Genomic DNA, 18,329 nt, shown 5'->3' with positions numbered 1-18,329 from the left:
AGACCCCCAATAAAGCAAAAAAACTGCACCTTCCAGGGTGGCCTTTTATTGTGGGCAGTATAAGGTACACCTGTGCACTACTCATGATGTCAGATCAGCATCTTGATGTGGCACACCTGTGAGGTGGGATGGATTATCTCAGCAAAGCACAGGTGCTCACTATCACACATTTAGACTGATTTGTGAACAATGTTTGAGAGAAATGGTAATATTGTGTATCTGGAATGAATTTTAGATCTTTAAGTCCATCTCATAAAAAATCGGAGCAGAAACAAAGGTGTTGCATTTATATTTTTGTTGAGTGTAATAAAGTTTTTGTAACAGGAGTGGCATTATAGCAGATGCTATAATGCCACTCCTGTGCAGCCATCATGCGTCACTCAACACAGCGTCTGTGCAGAAACTCGCCTAGGAACTTATTTCCGCTGCACTTAAATCACGCAAATAAAATTTCATTATTTAATGTACAAAATTAACCGAACTGGTACGCAGGTGGCCCAAGCCGAGCAGGCCAAAGCGAAACTTTTCAAAGCCCCCCCCCCACGTAACCGTTACACCCCTACCCTTCATGTACTATGAAAAGCAACAGGTCTATAGATGTCAATGACAGATGGTGTGTGGTGGTGACAATTATGTATCATGGTTTCTGCAGATGACAGCATGTCTGCGGCAAGCGTCTCTGATGTCAATGATCGCCTCTCCGCTCTGGAGCTCCGTGTCCAACAGCAGGAAGATGAACTGACTGTGATGAAGGCTGCTTTTGCTGACGTCCTTCGTCGTCTCGCCGTCTCAGAGGATTCTGCTGCCGCTGCAAGCAAGAAGCAGCATGGGGGAAAAGGTGAGTCAGTAATGTTTATCAGGAAGCATAAGGAAAGAGCGAGCTGTTGTCATAGTTACATCCTGGTGTTAACAGTTGAGTGCTGCCCCCTACAGGAGGAGCTGGACTGCGAGAGGCTTACTCTATGTCCTGCATCTCCAATGGAGGCACATCTGGACGAAAGAGAGACTCCACCTCTGTCACCAGGAAGGAGACGGTGTCATCTGCTGCCAAGAGGTAAAAACCTGGTAAAAGCATGGAAATGATGGGCGGGACCACAACAATTCATAAATGATTACTTGTGGTTTGACTGTGAGCTTTAATGTTTAAAGCCTTTATTTAGATGAGTTAGTTTTATTTCATGGGCTTATTTTGGAAACTTTATAACTTAAAATCAAAATAATTAGTAAAATGTCAGTTTAATAGATATTTAGGCCAAGGCACTTTATTTCTAGAGCACATTTCAAACACAGAGGCCATTCATTGTGCTTTACAATTATCAGGACATGATATGAAAACACATAAAAACACAAATTAAAACACACACAGATGGAATTACAGTTCAGAGCTAAAGGAGAAGACCAAGTTACATCACAGATTACAGTGGAGACGATGCAGCATAAGAAACAATTCATTTAAAGGCTGATGAGTACATTAGAGTTTTTAGTTTTGTTTTAAACAACACTAGAGTTGGGGCAGATCTGAGGTCATGGGGAAGCTGATTCCATATGTGAGCAGCATAGTAACTAAATGCATCTCCACCATGTTTGGTTCTGACCCGAGGTTCTACCAGCTGATTGTTTCCAAGGGATCTCAGAGCCCTGCTGGGTGTATATACAGGATCGAGGTCGGACATGTGTGTTGGTCCCATGCCATTGAGTGATTTATAAACTTGTAGTAGCACTTTGAAATATATTCTGTAGTTTACTGGTAACCAGTGTAGGGATCTAAGAACAGGAGTGACGTGCTCCGTTCTCTTAGTTCTTGTTAAGACTCTAGCAGCAGCATTCTGAACAAGCTGCAGTTGCTTCACAGCTTTTTTGGGAAGACCAGTTAGGAGACCATTGCAGTAGTCCAGCCGACTAGAAATAAAACCATGAATGATTTTCTCTAAGTCGGGTCTGGACTTGAGACCTCTGACTCTTGATATTTGATGAAGGTGATAAAACGCTGATTTAGTTATAGCCTTAATATGTCCAGAGAAGTTCAGGTCTGAGTAAATAATAACACCTAGATTTCTAACCTGAGTCTTTATCTTTATTCCCCTGGAGTCTAGCTGAGCAATAACATCCATTCTATCCTTCTTGTTTGCCAAAGACAATAACTTCAGTCTTGTCTTTGTTTAGCTGAAGGACGTTCGACTGCATCCAGTCGTTTACTTGTTCTAGACACTGACAGAGTGAGTCCAGTGGCCCAAAGTCACTAGGTGATAGGGCTGAATAGATCTGGGTGTCATCAGCATAGCCATGATAGGCAATGTTGTTGTTACGTGTGACCTGACCCAGGGAGAGCATGTAGAGATTAAAGAGTAGTGGTCTTAGAATTGAGCTGTGGGGGACCCCACATGTCATGGTGATTCGCTTTGATTGGTAGTCCCTAATAGAGACAACATAGCCCCTGTCTTTGAGATAGGTCTGGAACCAGCCAAGCCTGATAGTCCCACTCAGTTTGTGAGTCTGTCCAGAATTATGTTACGGTCCACAGAATCAAAAGCTGCACTGAGGTCGAGCATCATCAGGACAGATGCTTTACCTGAATCAGTGTTGAGACAAATGTCGTTTAATACCTTAATCAGTGCAGTCTCTGTGCTGTGGTGCTGTCTAAAGCCTGACTTAAGACCGTCCATAATGTTATTTGACTCTAAGTAATTGTTTACTTGGATCATTACCGCCTCTTTAATGATTTTTCCACCAGAGGGAGATTAGAGATCGGTCGGTAGTTGTTCAACACCGAGGGATCTAGTTTCCTCTTCTGTAGAAGGGTTTCACAGCAGCAGCTTTCAGTGGTTTAGGAAAAAGACCTGATGTTAAAGGGCAGTTAACAATTTACAGTACCTCAGCTTTTAGGCAACTAAAAACAATTTTAAAGAAGTTTGTAGGCTGGCTGTCCAGACAGCAGGTAGAGGAATTTAGGGTCTTTACTATGTCATTCAGTGTTTTAGTACTAATCAGGGTGAAAGTTGGCATTCTGGCCAGGTTGCTGCTGAGTGGCTGTGTCGGTGGTCTGGTTGTGTTCGTTGATTTAGAACAGCGGTTCCCAAACTTATTTAGCCACGCACCCCCTTCTATGTCCCGACCATGTCGACCCCCCCCCCCCCCCCCCCACACACACACACACACATCAGGGCATGGCTCTCTCTCTCTCTCTCTCTCTCTCTCTCTCTCTCTCTCTCTCTCTCTCTCTCTCTCTCTCTCTCTCTGTCTCTGTCTCTGTCTCTGTCTCTGTCTCTCTCTCTCTCTCTCTCTCTCTCTCTCTCTCTCTCTCTCTCTCTGTCTGTCAAGCTAAACAGACAGGGTTAAAAAAAATTCCCCATCACTTTCATTTTTTAATTAGTAATTAATAAACATTCGATACCATTACAATTTCCTTTGATTTCATTTTAAATAAATATTTAGAGTGCCCAGGTAGCACATAAACAATGCAATTTAATGGTTTTCTTAAAGTTGGAACGTTTAACCTGTGCGGCCAGAGCGCTCTCCTTCCTTCTGCTCTGCATAAACCTGAGCTGATCACCTACTTGTGCGTAATCAATTGTCTATAGGGGACAAGATATAGCCATGATGTTCACTTTTACCTCAGACCGACTTATTGCTGTTTTATGATGTGGCTGAATCTGCGATCCGCTGCCATGCGGACCGGAATAACAAATGCTGCAGTAACATGAGTTGTGGTCAGGTTCATGAGGAGTCACTGGCTGGAGCGGACCAGACTCATCCCAGAAGCTAATATCTTAATTTGACCTTGAATGAAAAAAAACCTCTTAAAAGTTTTTATCACGATGGAGGCAGCGTTCATTTCTGCCTTCAGTCTGACGGCTCGCCGGAGTTAAAGCAGCGTGTTCGCTTATTGAATCTGTGTGTGTGTGTGTGTGTGCGCGCGCACGTGGCACAGCCGCTCAAGTCACCGCGTCTCGTTATTGACGCTATTTAAACCAATGTTGTAAAATTACTTCTGCCCAGATGTGCTCACTTGTGCACCCGTGAGCCGTGGTTCAGCCGGAACGCGTCTGACCTCTGACAGACGCACTCTGAACTTCAGATCTTCAGCGCGTTGTTAATAGCCTGAATGGGAATCATTTCTTGTTATTTTGTTACATCCACAATGTTCTGTGTGTGAGGTTTACAACGTCAGAACACCTGCATGAGACAGGTGTTGATTACAATCTGCCAGAATGACTCGCCACCTTCAGATTTCTCCAACACCGTTAAAAATGATCAAATACGGAACATATCGGCGTGCGCAGGCCAGAGTGCTGAAGCTCGGCGCATTGTTATTATGAAGCTAGGGCACATGCGGAGGACACGCGCAAAAATGTACTTGTTTTCAATTACATTTATTGGGCCCACTTACTTTTTCTTTGGCCCACCCACAAATGAGTTTCTACGCTAACGGTGACATATGACAGACTTCTCTGAGCTCCGCAGCCATTACACTTTTCACCTCGCGCACCCCCAGAGGGGTGCGCGCACCACACTTTGGGAATCCCTGATGTCTTATCAAATGTTTGTGATTTTCTTTCATTGAAGAAAGATGCTAACTCGTCACATGTGGTCTGAGATATGAAGTCCGGGGCTAACTGTGCTGGGAGATGTTAGCCTCTCGACAGTAGCAAACAGAACATGGGAGTTGTTAATGTTATTATGGATGACTTGTGAGAAAAAGGTGATCTTGCCTTTTTCATCTCTGCGTTATAAGTACGCTGCTGCATTTTGAAGGTCTGATAGTGATCTTGTAGATTACTTTTCCTGAATCGGCGCTCTGCTTTTCTACATTCTCGTTTTTGATCAGTAACAGATCTAGAGAACCTCCATGGAGCTTTCTGTTTGCCTGAAAGGAGTTTGACCTTTTTAGGTGCGATGGCGTCAAGGACTTCCAGTGTTTGAGTTGAAGCTGGCTAAGAGTGAGCCAACACAGCTGGATGTTGGACGCGTTGATAAGTTCATCTGTTCGGTAAAAGCTGAGGCAGTGTGGTCACCTATGTACCTTTTTTTTGTGAACAACTGTAGACTGAAGTGTAGCAGGTGAGACCGATATCTCTGAGAAAACACAGAAATGATCAGATAGACCCACATCTTTAACAACAACGTTTGACACATCAACGTCTCTAGTTGAGATTAGGTCGAGAGTGTGGCCCTGCTCGTGTGTTTGAGCGTGGACATTTTGTTTAAGGTCAAACAACTCGAGCATATCAAGGACTTGTTCTGCAGATCTGCTGGTGGTTTACTGTGTTTAACGCCATTTAAGCTAGTTAGTTTAGCAGTTAGTTATTTTCTTTAGTATTTATGATTTTTGTTCATAGTTGTGTTTGTTTGTCTTGAATTTCATAAGTAGCTCCATCCATCCATCCATCCATCCATCCATCAATTCATTCATTCATTCATTCATTCATTTTCAGCCACTTATCCGGGGTCGAGTCACGAGGGCAGTAGCCTAAGCAGGGAGGCGAAGACTTCCCTCTAGGGTTGGGTACCTTTGACATTTGAATCGATCCGGTACTAATTACCGGTACCTACGAATCGATACCGGTACTTAACGGTACCAATTTTCGATACTTTTGAGTGTTTATTATTTTAATTCTCTTTTATAATTAAATATATATTTTTCTCAATATATAACAATATTTGATACATATCACGATAAATAACATACAACTGTTTGTATTTTAACATCGTCCTTGTAGTTTTATAAGCTGATAATTAAGCTGAAGCAAACATCTTTACTGTGAACTAAATTTACTGTGTATCTTCATTCCTTTTGCCATCTTTTTTCATTTGATTTTTCCTACTGGGAAGTTAGAATTTCCGAGGAGAAAGCGAACGCACCATTAGCTGATAACAACGGTAGCAATGGAAGCTAACATATCAAGCTAACGATATCTTAAACAGTTTATTTAGCTGCTGGAGCAGATTAAAACGATGATGCCTCACACTTAGATCGTCCCTGGTTTCGTCTTCACCCGTCACATTTAGTAAAGTGAAGCCAAACTTTAGAGCGCGTTCATGTTGTTCTAGTCGGAAATTCGGAGTTCCGAGGAGAAAGCGAACGCACCATTAGCGAAACGGAAGCTAACATATCAAGCTAATTATATTTACCTACCGGAGCAGATTAAGATGAGGATGTCTCACTTAGATAGTTGTCGCTGGTTTCATCATCACCCAGTTACCCATCACATTAGGGCTGCAACAACGAATCGATGAATTCGATGAAAATCGATTACTAAAAGCGTTGGCAACGAATTGCGTCATCGATTCGTTGTGTTGCGCAACTCTTCCAAAAGCCCCCTCCCCTCCCGCCCGCCGTTGCGCGCAGACCGGTGGAGAGCCGGCAGGTGTTTGTATTAGGAACATGGCAGAAGCAGCGAGACCCCAAAAAAGTAAAAACTTCTAAAGTTTGGGAGCATTTTCAGTTAAATCAGGCGAAGACATGCAACGTTTGTAGGTCAGACTTAGCATGGCACGGGGATACTACGGTGATGATGCAGCATCTTAAACGCAAGCATGTCAGAATCATCAGCGAGGAAGGAGAGAGCTCGGTGTCCGGGTAAGTTAAAAACTTTTCAAAAGTGATTCACCCAAGCCCCAGATTATTACACAGGCTAGACATGCCCTAAGCTCGTAAAAAAGTCTATAAAATTGTAAGCGCGACGCTATTTGATAGTCGGGGGTGGTGGTGGTGGTGGTGGGTGGGTGGGTGGGGGGGGACTCGCGCCGCTGCAAACCGGTTCCGCCGTCACATTCCCGCAGAAACTGGTTGATCACACCGGGGCCAGATTACTAGTATGTTGTTTTACAACCACAATGTCCTCAGAAGCGAAAACGCTTTTAAAAGGGAGGGAGGAGTCCTAACTGTTGCTGCAGGCGTGTTGTGTGAGTGCAGTTATATACTGGTTAATATATTTTTGGGTTCAGTTGCTTTCATGTGGCCTAATGTGAGTCTATTTGGGATCATTGGAATGATCAGCAGCATTTCTTGATGTGACTTTATGGCAGTTGCCCAGGGCATCATCACAAGGAGGATGGCATTCATTTACTTTTGTTTTATTTGGTATTTTTCAGTCATTTTTGGAAATAGTGATTAATTTTGATTAATTCACAGCCTATGTTTAATTACATTTAAAAATTAGTTGTTTGACACCCCCAATTATAATAAATGTCTACAGATGAGATCAAACAAAACAGATGAGAATTGCCCTTAAAGAGCAAGTCACCCCCAAATAAACTTTTTTTTGCTGATAAACTAAATAAACGAGTGTCTAATCGTGCTGCAGACACGTGTCGTCAATAATTTGGCACTTCAGTGCATCTTAGTTAAAATTTAAATATTCTGCCTAAAACTGGCAGTGTTGTGCCGTTGTCAGGTAAAAACTCTGCACTGTATTTTAATTTAAATCTGCCACCGCTATTGGCTAAGAAGTATGCTATGATGTAAACTGGTACATTATGATGTCACAATGCTGTCGTGAGCCTGAGTGTGTGTGTATTTGTTAGCGGCTCCGCCCTCTCGGTCTGCCAGGCAACAGCATGTGTTGCATTTTTCAAACATGAAGCGGGAGTGGAGTTAGACTCTGGTAGGGGTTGACTTGCTCTTTAAGCTGTTTAATTTGGACCAAGCATTTTAGGTCACAGATAGTTGTAGCTTAGGGTCTCTGTCTATACGCCTTATAAGACAATTTAGGTGATGGCATGTTGTTTAGTGCTGAAACGATTCCTCGAGTACCTCGAATAATTCGAGTACAAAAAATCCTCGAGTCAAATTATCTGCCTCGAGGATTCGTTTAATTCATATTTAATTAATTCATGGCTTTGCAATCGCCCGGGGTCATGTTTCACCCGGACCGAAATAAGTGACGCACATGCCCACTGGACTGAATGCACACGCGAGTAGCGAATATAACTTAACTTTCTCTTAAGCCATGGCGGACAACTTGAACCCCGATGGAGTGCGAAAAAGACAGAAAATGTCAAAGTTGTGGAACCATTTTCACGTCGTAAGGTGGAAAACGTAGTCCAGTATAAATACAGTAAAATGGATTTAGCCTAGCACAACACCACATCCTCCGTGCTGCAGCACCTGTAAATGTCACTTCTGCAAGCGGACTCGGAGCCTCTACAAGATAATGCTTTTTAGCCTGTTTTTCTATATATTCTGCGGACTCTGCGACTTTTTCGTTTGTAGCGCTCAGTTTCAGCTCACACCTTACATCTGGTAGCAACACGTCGGACTTAAAATGTGCTAAAAATAGCAGTTTTTACACAACACGTCGGACTTTTTATTGTGTTATTGATGTCTGTTGTCCCTCGGGGTTTCTGCAGGAGGACACGGGTATTTATGAGAGTGGCGGAGGAAAACGAAAGAAAGTAAATAAATGTTTTGTGATCAGTATAATTTGACAAAACCACAGCAAACATGCTTTTGGCAATCCTTGTTAGTGTGAGAAAAAAAGTGTGGAAATTAAAACGGACGTGTGTTAATAGGGAAACAGCCGGCGAGCTGTTTGCGCCGTGAGCGGTTCTGGTTCTGTTTGGGCCGCAGCCGCTCGCAGCGTTATCCTCCTAGTTTTTGTCTGGCTTGCAGGCTAGCAGATTCTCGCACGAGGGGAAAATCGGCTCAGGTTTACTTATTTTTTGCACAGGCATTTGTTTACTGTGAAGTAAAGTTGAAGTGCTGAAGTTATGCAAACTAATTTTGAATAAAACTTGAATAACTGGCAATTGCTTGCTCATTTTAAGAGGTCTTTCATAATTATAACATGCTATTTGATATCAAATCAAATCACTTTTATTGTCACGTCACGTGCAGGTACACTGGTACAGTACATGCGAGTGAAATTCTTGTGTGCGAGCTTCACAGCAACAGAGTTGTGCACAAATACAGTAATGTAAAAACAAGTAAAATATAAAAATGGCTAATCTAAGTATACAAATGAATAAAGTAAACAATAAGATAAGAGATATAAAATGTACAGAGGTTGGTATGTGCAAAACAGTGGCATAAATGTACAGTATGGAGCGTGTAATGTTGGAACTTGGTGGAGCTCGCGACGAGGCAGCCATACTCGGCGCCATCTTGGCTCATCAATATATGATATAAAGGTTTACAAACACAAAAAGGTAATTTATTAGAGTACTCGATTAATCGAAAAAAAGATTCGATAGAGTACTCGATTAATCGAAAAAAAGATTCGATAGAGTACTCGATTACAAAAATATTCGATAGCTGCAGCCCTAATGTTGTTTTTCTGCTATTGAACTGTTTTCTAATAATGTTGTGTTTAATAAAGTGAAGGAAGGAGAAAAATAACGTTTCCCTAGCAGTTTTTAAAAATGTCCCTATGTAATCCGATTAATCGATTAATCGTGTCGAGACCCCATCCGATTAATCGATTATCCAAATAATCGTTTGTTGCAGCCCTACATCACATATAGTGAAGTGGACCCAAGCTGTAGCGTGCGTTCTTTCTACCATGCTGCTCTGTTTACAACTGGTTCACAGCAAGCGACGACAAAACGCTCTTGCGCATGCGCAGCTGTCTTGACAAGTTCTCGTTATGAAGGACGGGTACCGAAACGAGGCACCGTTTGAAATGACGTGAATCGGTGCTCGGTCGGTACCTTAAAAAGTACCGAATTCGGTACCCATCCCTACTTCCCTCTCCCCAGCCACTTGGGCCAGCTCCTCCGGGGTAGTTATGTAACACATTACTGATGTGATTTATTGGGCAGAAGGTTGTTCTGTCCCGACCCAAACAAGCAGCAGGTGTAAGAGATCAAACGGATCCTGTCAAGTTCTGGTTGGAGGATGGAATCAGAGACAACCCATCTATGTTGAATCTGAGTTTTCAGTACCAGAACAGCTGATTTCAGCAATGAACTGGGTATCTTCATACTTGGAGTCACCATGACAACCATGAAAGTATGAGTTACAAAAACACACCATAGAGAGAGGCTGCTCTCTAGAACTATAATAATTTCCTTGAAGGTGCATCAGACCAGAGAACCATTACCCAACAGAACCGCAGTAGAACCAGTGTGACTACTAGAATCTGAGTAGAAGTGGTGGCTCTGGTCTCTTATGTCCTGGTTTTGTCCACAGCGGAGCAGACAGGAAGAAGGAACTCCACAGTCAGCGGTCTCACATGGAGGAGATTCAGGAGAATGAAGAAGCCCCTCCCCCAAAGGACCAGTCCCCTCCTCCCTCCTCACCTCTCCCATCACAGCCCCCACAGAAAGCCACCCCACCCTCTGACAGCAGCAGAGGCCACACCCCTATTAAAAGGTTCCAGTTTCTGATTTGTCAGCTGCATCTGACTTCACTTCCTGCTGATGCTGCTCTGACATCACTTTAATAACCCCGCCTCTAACAACCTTTGCCCTTCCCATACCTGAGTCAGCTGATCATCTCAGGATCAGGTGTGAGAAGAGCAGAGGCGACTGTTTCTTTAGACTGTTTTCAAAGTGCACAGCTTTCAGGAGGTGTTGACTAACATTCTGACTCCGCCTACAAACCCTTCAGCCACCTGATGACACTTGACCAGGTCACCTGGTAGGTGTTATCAGTTGCCTTTTGTAGTTTTGAACTAATTAACAACTACTCCCGTGGATTCCGCTCATGTCGGGTCACCTGGACGGGCCAGCTCCCACACAGGTCCGTGTTGGTCCTGATGATGTGTTGTTGGAGATCAAATCAGTCCACTTCCACCTGAGAGCTGTTTAGTTTAAAATAGAGCAATGTTCTGCAGAGGGACTCTGCTCCCTTTTGAACACCGATGTTGCAATCTTGTATCCATCACACCTGATTGGCTACATCAGAACCAATCCTCTGACGTGGGTCGGTTCTGAGCTCCTGTGTGTGAGCTGGAGACACATGATGATGATCTAGTCAGATGAACGTTCTATTCTTGAACTGAATTGGATTCACGCAGTTTGTTTGATCTTCAATAAGGTTCCTTTTCTCGATTCCTTTTCCCGTTGTTCATGCGTGGAAACGGCTTTGGTCTTGTGTTCTCCTCCGACCTCCTGTTACTAACATGCTCTCCTCCTTTAGCTGAGCTGCTCTTGCTGGCCTTCTCCCTGTAACTCCTCCCAGCTTTAGACTCATCTTCCTGTAGCTCCTCCCCATCCTGTTCTGATGCTGGTTCTGTTTGTTCATCCAGGGGTCCCAGTGTGAAGCGGTCTTCAGGCATCGAGCGGTCTCAGAGCAGCACCTGGGACTCTTCAGAGGACACCAGGAACAAACTGGTGAAAGTTGCTTCTACCTCCAAACTGCTGGGTAAACTGGGGAAGAATGCTGAAAAGTACGAAAAATAAACTCACACGCACACACACACACACACACACATTAGTTAGAACTTAGAGGTAAAGCATGGCAGCTCACAATGTGATGTGAGAGACTGTCCGTCACTGATTGGCCAGGGGGTGGAGACACAGGTTGGCGAGTTTCTCGCCTAGCAGCCTTTTCAAGGTCTCTTCGTCTAACCCTTAATCCACACCGGAGGCATCAGTGGCACGAAACGTCCACACAGGGGGAGCATCAGACGCAGAGTGGCTTCCACGCTGTCCTCCTTGCTGAATTTGCGAGATCACAAAGTCTATTGAGACTTCAGAGGTTACGGTTTGTTTATTCTATCCTCCATTAAACCAAGAAGAAGGATCGCTGGCTGCAATGCACATGAATCACAAGCTAACAATAGAAAGAAGCACAACACCTGTCCCTTCCCCTCCGGCTCGGTTGTTGTGTCGGGGGGATTGTGCTCGCAGGGTTCGGGGGCCACAAAGAGGGCCACACATGGCCCGCGGGCTGCCTATTGAGGACCACTGGTGTAGCTCAAGGCAAGGCAGTGCTGTCTCTGTGTGTGTGTGTGTGTGTGTGCGCGCACACACTCCTCACAGCAGTGAGAAGACAGACGGAAAGCTGACGCAGCTTCAGTCAGAGGCAACGTTAACTTCTCAGCATCCATAGTGTCAATGAATCGTGCACACGGGACCTCCTGCTGGTTGATTCTGTCTGCCAATCAGAACTTCCCCTAATGGTGGATGTGTACTTGAGCCGGCCAATCAGTTGGCGGTGGGTGTGTTGGACCTGTTCAGCCCGAAGCAGACTGCCTTGGTATGAGGCCTAAAACGACCGGTTAAGCATGAAAAATACAAGGCTACCTAGTGAACACTTTAAAAGCTACCCAGTCCGGTCCGTGCTGGCCCAGATGTGAAATGGCCCTATGCCTGTAGGTCATGCATGTAGTCTTGTTGCCTGAAATTGATACGGATAAATAGAAGTATCATTGTCATAACCAGGGCGAACTCGTGACCAGTGGGTGAGGGTTTAGTAGTGTCTCAGGTCTTCCTCACAACACGTCTGGAAGCTTCCAACGTGCTGCTGACTGGCGTCAGTCTGGCTGTTTTGTTATTATTGTTATTTTTCTCTGCGACATTCTGATGCTAATGCTAGCTCACTCAACTTGTGTGAAAATATCATAGGCTAAGTAATGAAGGGTGAATTTCCCATTGACATATTAAACACCCTCCTCTAGACTCAGATACCAAAGTCACTTTGGTTTTGCCTTGAACACATCAAAGCTATGTTACTCAAACATAATCAAGAGAAATCTGACCTGGTTCAGGTTGGGAGTCTGATATTTTGATTAAATGAACTGAGTGGAAAATAATTCCAGATATTAACCAAACTTTTTTTTTTGTCTGTCTCAGGCACAAAGACGCAGGGGTCAGCCAAGGTAACCACACCTTCGTCATCATGAATCTACAGTGGGATGTAAAAGTTTATAATAATTGTTGACACAAAATTAGGCAGGTGCATACATTTGGGCACTGTTGTCATTTTATTGAGGGTCGGGGTGGGCGAGGTGCAGGACAGTCCATTATTTTTGCATATTTTTTCATCCTGGAGCGCAAAACCACCCCGGTCACTAGGTGGCAGCAGCACTCAGACTAATCAACAGGCTGCCGTTTTGACCCAGCAGAGGAAGTTCACAAACACACACACACAGGAGAACACGGAGGTGAGAGTTAACAGCTGAAGTGCCGGTGTTATGTTGATATGTGTTCCCCCTTGAGATTTGTTTCTTTTGCACCTAGCTGCGAGTGGAGACGACCCACTCACAAAAATAACCCTACAACCCCCTCTGTCTGCATAAAAGCAGTGTTGGAACATACTATGGTACCATACCCTCGTGAGCATCAGTTGAACAGCATTGTACTGCAGATAATAGCGTGTTGCTACAAAAATAGCCAGAAAAAGGCAATTAACAATGGAAGAGAGACAGACCATCATGACACCTGTAGGTCTTTCCTACAGAGAAATAGCAAAGAAAGTCAAGGCGTCAGTAAGTACAGTTTCCTTCACCATCAAAAGGCACTCAGAACTTGGGGCAAACTCTTGACAGGGAGAGGTCTGGCAGACCCAAAGCCACAAATGCATCAGAGGACAAGTTTCTGAGAGTTAACAGCTTACAAGATAGGCGGCTCAAAGGACAACAGCTTCAAGCACAGCTTAATGGTGGTCGTAGTAAGCAAGTCACAATTTCAGCTATGAAGAGAAGACTTCCAGCTGCAGGTTTGACAGGACGAGTTGCAGCAAGAAAGCCACTGCTAAGGTGTCAGAATTGGAGAACGAGGCTTGCCTGGGCCATGAAACATCGCCATTGGACTACTGAAGACTGGAAGAAGGTATTATGGACTGATGAATCCAAATTTGAAATCTTCGGTTCATCATGCAGGACCTTTGTATGCCTTTGAGTTGGTGAAAGGGTGGTTCCACAGTGTGTGGCATCAACTGTCAAACATGGAGGAGGAAGTGTGATGGTCTGGGGCTGTTTTGCTGGATCCAGGGTCGGTGACTTGTACAGAGTGAGAGGCACCCTGAACCAAAACGGCTACAACAGCATTCTCGAGCAACATGCAGTACCCTCTGGTACCCCAAAACATAAGTCCAAGCCATGCCAGAACTACCTCGGGAAAAAGAACAAGATGGTGAGCTTGTAAACATGCAGTGGCCAGCACAGTCGCCAGACTTAAACCCCATCAAGCTGGATTGGGATGAACTGGACAGAAGAGTGAGAGCAAAGCAACCTACAAGTGCCACACAGTTATGGGAACTTCTGCACAGATAAGGAAGAACTTTCTGAAGAATATTTCATTTCTATTGTAGAAAGAATGCCACGAGTGTGTTCAGCTGTTAAATCTGCCAAAGGTGGCTACTTGGATGAGTCAAAAGTTTAGAATACTTTGGTCTATAAATTGATTCCATGATTTCTTTTTTAACTCCAATTGCTTATTTGTACTATGCTTTCATTTCAGAGTGCAACGTGACATTAAACTGCATCATTTCCAATAAAAAACTGGGAAAATCGGGGCGTTCTTAGACATTTGACCGGTAGTATATGCACCTGCCTAATTTTGTTTAGACAGTTATTGCACGCTTTCTGTAGCTCTTATAAACCGCTCATATATCACTGTAGCTGTTTTTGCAGGACCATAGCGTTTGCAAAACGGGATTTGCCACGGCTCCCTGGGGAGGATTTTTGCATTTATAGTAGCAAAGCTGAAGCTAGAATAAACTGCCATCAGGCACCTCTCAAACCAAGACGGGATAAAGGGAGGTCGCTGGGCGGCCCCCCCGCATGTGACGTACAGGGTCACGCATTCAGCGTCAGACGGAAGACACGTCAGACTGGGGACTGTTCTGTTCTGGTCCTGCTGGACCTGATTGCTGCCTTTGACACTGTTGACCATCACCTGCTACTGGAGAGACTGGGTAGGCCTATCAGGATCTGCTCTGGAGTGGTTCTCCTCTTATCTTTCTGAGTGTTCCTTTTCTGTGGCCGTCTCCAAGTATAGGCCCTCCACCACCTCCCTTACCCATGGTGTCCCATTTTTATGCAGATGATATCCAGCTGTACATCTCGCCCCATGAGATGTCTAAGCTGCAGCTGTTACACACCTGCTTAGACTCTATCAAAACCTGGATGGTGGGAGCTTTCTACAGCTGATTGAAGATCAGACTGAGATCCTCATCTGTGCCCCAGATGAGCTTGTTCCCAAAGTCATAGACTCTCTTGGTCAGCTTGCTTCTCACACAAAACCTTCCGTCAGGAATCTTGGCATGACCTTTGACCCAGCTCTCACCCTGGATTCTCATGTCAGTTCTCTTGTTCGCTCTTCCTTCTTCCATCTCAGGAACGTTGCTAAGCTGAGTCCCATTCTGTCCCGCTCTGAACTTGAGACAGTTATCCACACCTTCATCTCCTCATGCTGACTACTGTAACTCTCTTTTCACGTGTCTAAGCAGAACCTCCCTGAACCGTCTACAGGTGGTTCAGAATGCCTGTGCTCGGCTTCTGACCAAGTCCTCCAAACACACCCACATCACCCCGCTTCTCCTCCAGCTTCACTGGCTGCCAGTCAACTTCAGGGTTCATTTCAAGATCCTGGTTCTGGTCTATAGGGCCTTACATGGACAAGCACCATCTTACATTGGTGATATTCTTAGTCCCTACACCCCCAGCAGGTCCCTGAGGTCCAGTGACCAAAGCCTACTGGTTGAGCAGCGCACCAGGCTTAAGACCAAAGGTGACAGATCATTTGCTGCTGTGGCCCCCAGACTCTGGAACTCTCTCCCCCTGAGCCTGAGATCAGTGGACTCAGTGGTCTCCTTTAAAAAGCAGCTGAAGACACTTGTTCAAGCCGGCTTTTGAATGATCTTCTTCACCACTCTCTCTTTATTCTGCTCTCCCTATTCAACCTTCCTCAGGATCCACTCATTTCCCTCTTTCCTTGTCACTCTCTCTCTTAACATTTTTTAATCACAATTGTCTATTTTTGCTCATTTTAAATATATATTTTTAACCATTTTCTAAATTCTTTTTTTATATTTTTTCATTTGTTGTTTTTGTGAAGCGCCTCGTGATTTTTATCTTGAGAGGCGCTATAGAAATGATATTTTCTTCTTCTTCTTCAGACTGATGAAATGTCTTTTTCAGGACCTTTAGCTTTGATGTGACCTGCTTTTTGTCCCTCTTGACGCCCCGCTCAGCCAGTGTTTTCACCACTCTGTCGAACAGCTGGCTCTCACCGTCCCCGTAAAAAGGCGACTAATTTGTTTGTCTGCTCGCACAGCCATAAGCTCCATGGTCTCCACGTCCATTATCTGTGTTTATATCCCTTCGGCCGGCACTCGCAGTATACGTCATTAAAGGCGGCCACCCTCTTTTGCGGGGGGGCCTCCCACAGTCGTTCCAAAGGGATTAGCGGAGCTGACACGCGTTTAGCCGTCAGAGGCGAGGGGCTCATGCTGCAATATTACTACGAGGCTAAGCATATCAGAATCGAGTTTTATCACCTTTCTCCTTTGCTCCTTGCCGCATTTACGAGACCCACAAATTTGGATTTATCACTCTGTAATGACGCGATGGTCTGTCTTATAAAAGAGGCTTGTGCGTGTCTCTTATACAATTAATATAACTAGAATTTTTTTTATCTTAACAACCAATGACATATACAGGAAAATCATGAAGATTAACATGGCTGCCCAAACTTTTGCATCCCACTGTACCTCAGTCATCATCAGCAGCATCATAGTTTGAATGGCCATTAGGAAGCCAGAGTCTCTACCTGCTCTTTCTGACACATTCTAAACATTTTCATTGTTTCTAAAGTTTTAGGTTTTGTCTCAGTTCATATTTGTGTTCTCCTTGTTTGTTTGTGTTGTGGGTGATGTTTGTCTCAAACCAGCCAAAATGTCAACCCGAGAGAAAAACAGCCAAGCCGGTAAGTTGTATCGGGCGAGCTCGCAGGCTGATGCTAATGGATGCTTTAGAGCACTTCCTGTTTCTGGATCTCTTCTCTCCTTGCCTTCTACTACCAGCCTCACTCATCTGCCCTTTCCCCTTCTAACTACTCGGGTGTAAGATCTGCATTTGGCCCTGCCCCATCGTCGTTATCTTCATAAAGGGTCAAACAGTGAGAGTCCAAGTGTAATCAGCGTTATCAAATCGTTATAAAAGAGGAAGTTATTCACTGGACTTTATCCATATACACCAAATTCAGGGTTCTTTTATCCTCCCCCGCCATAGAGTTCAGCCTTTGATTTTCCTTTGCATTATCAATTATCAGAAATAAAAATCACTTTTAAATATTTAAAAATTTGATTTAGTATTTTCTGGATGCATCCTAGTGAACTAGACCAAATTCTTGCTTTGCAAAGTTTGGTCTAGGAACACTCCATTGAAACCTCTGCAGCCCCTAGCAGCATTCTTGCTGGCCAATCACAGCTTTCTATAGGTGTTTCAAAACCAATAGAGCTCTGTGATTGGTCCACAATGTTGTTTTCCGCCTGTTACTGACACGTTTCCCCCACCTGTTACTGACACGTTTCTCACCTGTTACTGACACGTTTCTCACCTGTTACTGACATGTTTCCCCCACCTGTCACTAAAAAATTTCCCCCACCTGTTACAGACACGTTTCCCCTCCTGTTACTGACACGTTTCTCACCTGTTAATACACATTTCTCACCTGTTACTGACACGTTTCCCCTCTTGTTACAGACACGTTTCCCCTCCTGTTACAGACACATTTCTCACCTGTTACTGACACGTTTCCCCTCCTGTTACAGACACATTTCTCACCTGTTACTGACACGTTTCCCCTCCTGTTACAGACACATTTCCCCTCCTGTTACTGACACGTTTCCCCTCCTGTTACAGACACATTTCTCACCTGTTACTGACACGTTTCCCCTCCTGTTACAGACACATTTCCCCTCCTGTTACTGACACGTTTCTCACCTGTTACTGACACATTTCTCACCTGTTACTGACACGTTTCCCCTCTTGTTACAGACACGTTTCCCCTCCTGTTACAGACACATTTCTCACCTGTTACTGACACGTTTCCCCTCCTGTTACAGACACGTTTCCCCTCCTGTTACAGACACGTTTCCCCTCCTGTTACAGACACATTTCCCCTCCTGTTACAGACACGTTTCCCCTCCTGTTACAGACACGTTTCCCCTCCTGTTACAGACACGTTTCCCCTCCTGTTACAGACACATTTCCCCTCCTGTTACAGACACATTTCTCACCTGTTACTGACACGTTTCCCCTCCTGTTACAGACACGTTTCCCCTCCTGTTACAGACACATTTCCCCTCCTGTTACAGACACATTTCCCCTCCTGTTACAGACACGTTTCCCCTCCTGTTACAGACACGTTTCCCCTCCTGTTACAGACACGTTACCCTCCTGTTACAGACACGTTACCCTCCTGTTACAGACACGTTA

The 18,329-nt window shown here is 44.5% G+C and overlaps 1 protein-coding gene across 5 annotated transcripts in view; it reads left to right on the top strand.

Moving 5' to 3' along the window:
* LOC107376417 (echinoderm microtubule-associated protein-like 4) overlaps positions 1–18,329 on the top strand; it is a 72,516-nt gene that overhangs the window by 12,604 nt on the left and 41,583 nt on the right. For 2 of the 5 annotated variants that reach the window (XM_070542797.1, XM_070542796.1), the window contains exons 2-7: positions 653–838; positions 934–1,054; positions 10,130–10,312; positions 11,190–11,330; positions 12,739–12,764; positions 16,780–16,815. In XM_070542797.1, the coding sequence (XP_070398898.1) occupies positions 653–838; positions 934–1,054; positions 10,130–10,312; positions 11,190–11,330; positions 12,739–12,764; positions 16,780–16,815 (693 nt within the window). The remainder of the gene's footprint in view (positions 1–652; positions 839–933; positions 1,055–10,129; positions 10,313–11,189; positions 11,331–12,738; positions 12,765–16,779; positions 16,816–18,329) is intronic. The other 3 variants (XM_070542799.1, XM_070542798.1, XM_070542800.1) reach the window with 2 other exon arrangements.

This window comes from Nothobranchius furzeri, chromosome 12 (genome assembly GCF_043380555.1).
Source record: "Nothobranchius furzeri strain GRZ-AD chromosome 12, NfurGRZ-RIMD1, whole genome shotgun sequence".
Classification (NCBI taxonomy): Eukaryota; Metazoa; Chordata; class Actinopteri; order Cyprinodontiformes; family Nothobranchiidae; genus Nothobranchius; species Nothobranchius furzeri.
The sequence above is the reverse complement of the archived record's forward strand: the minus strand, read 5'-3'. Positions and strand labels throughout refer to the sequence as shown.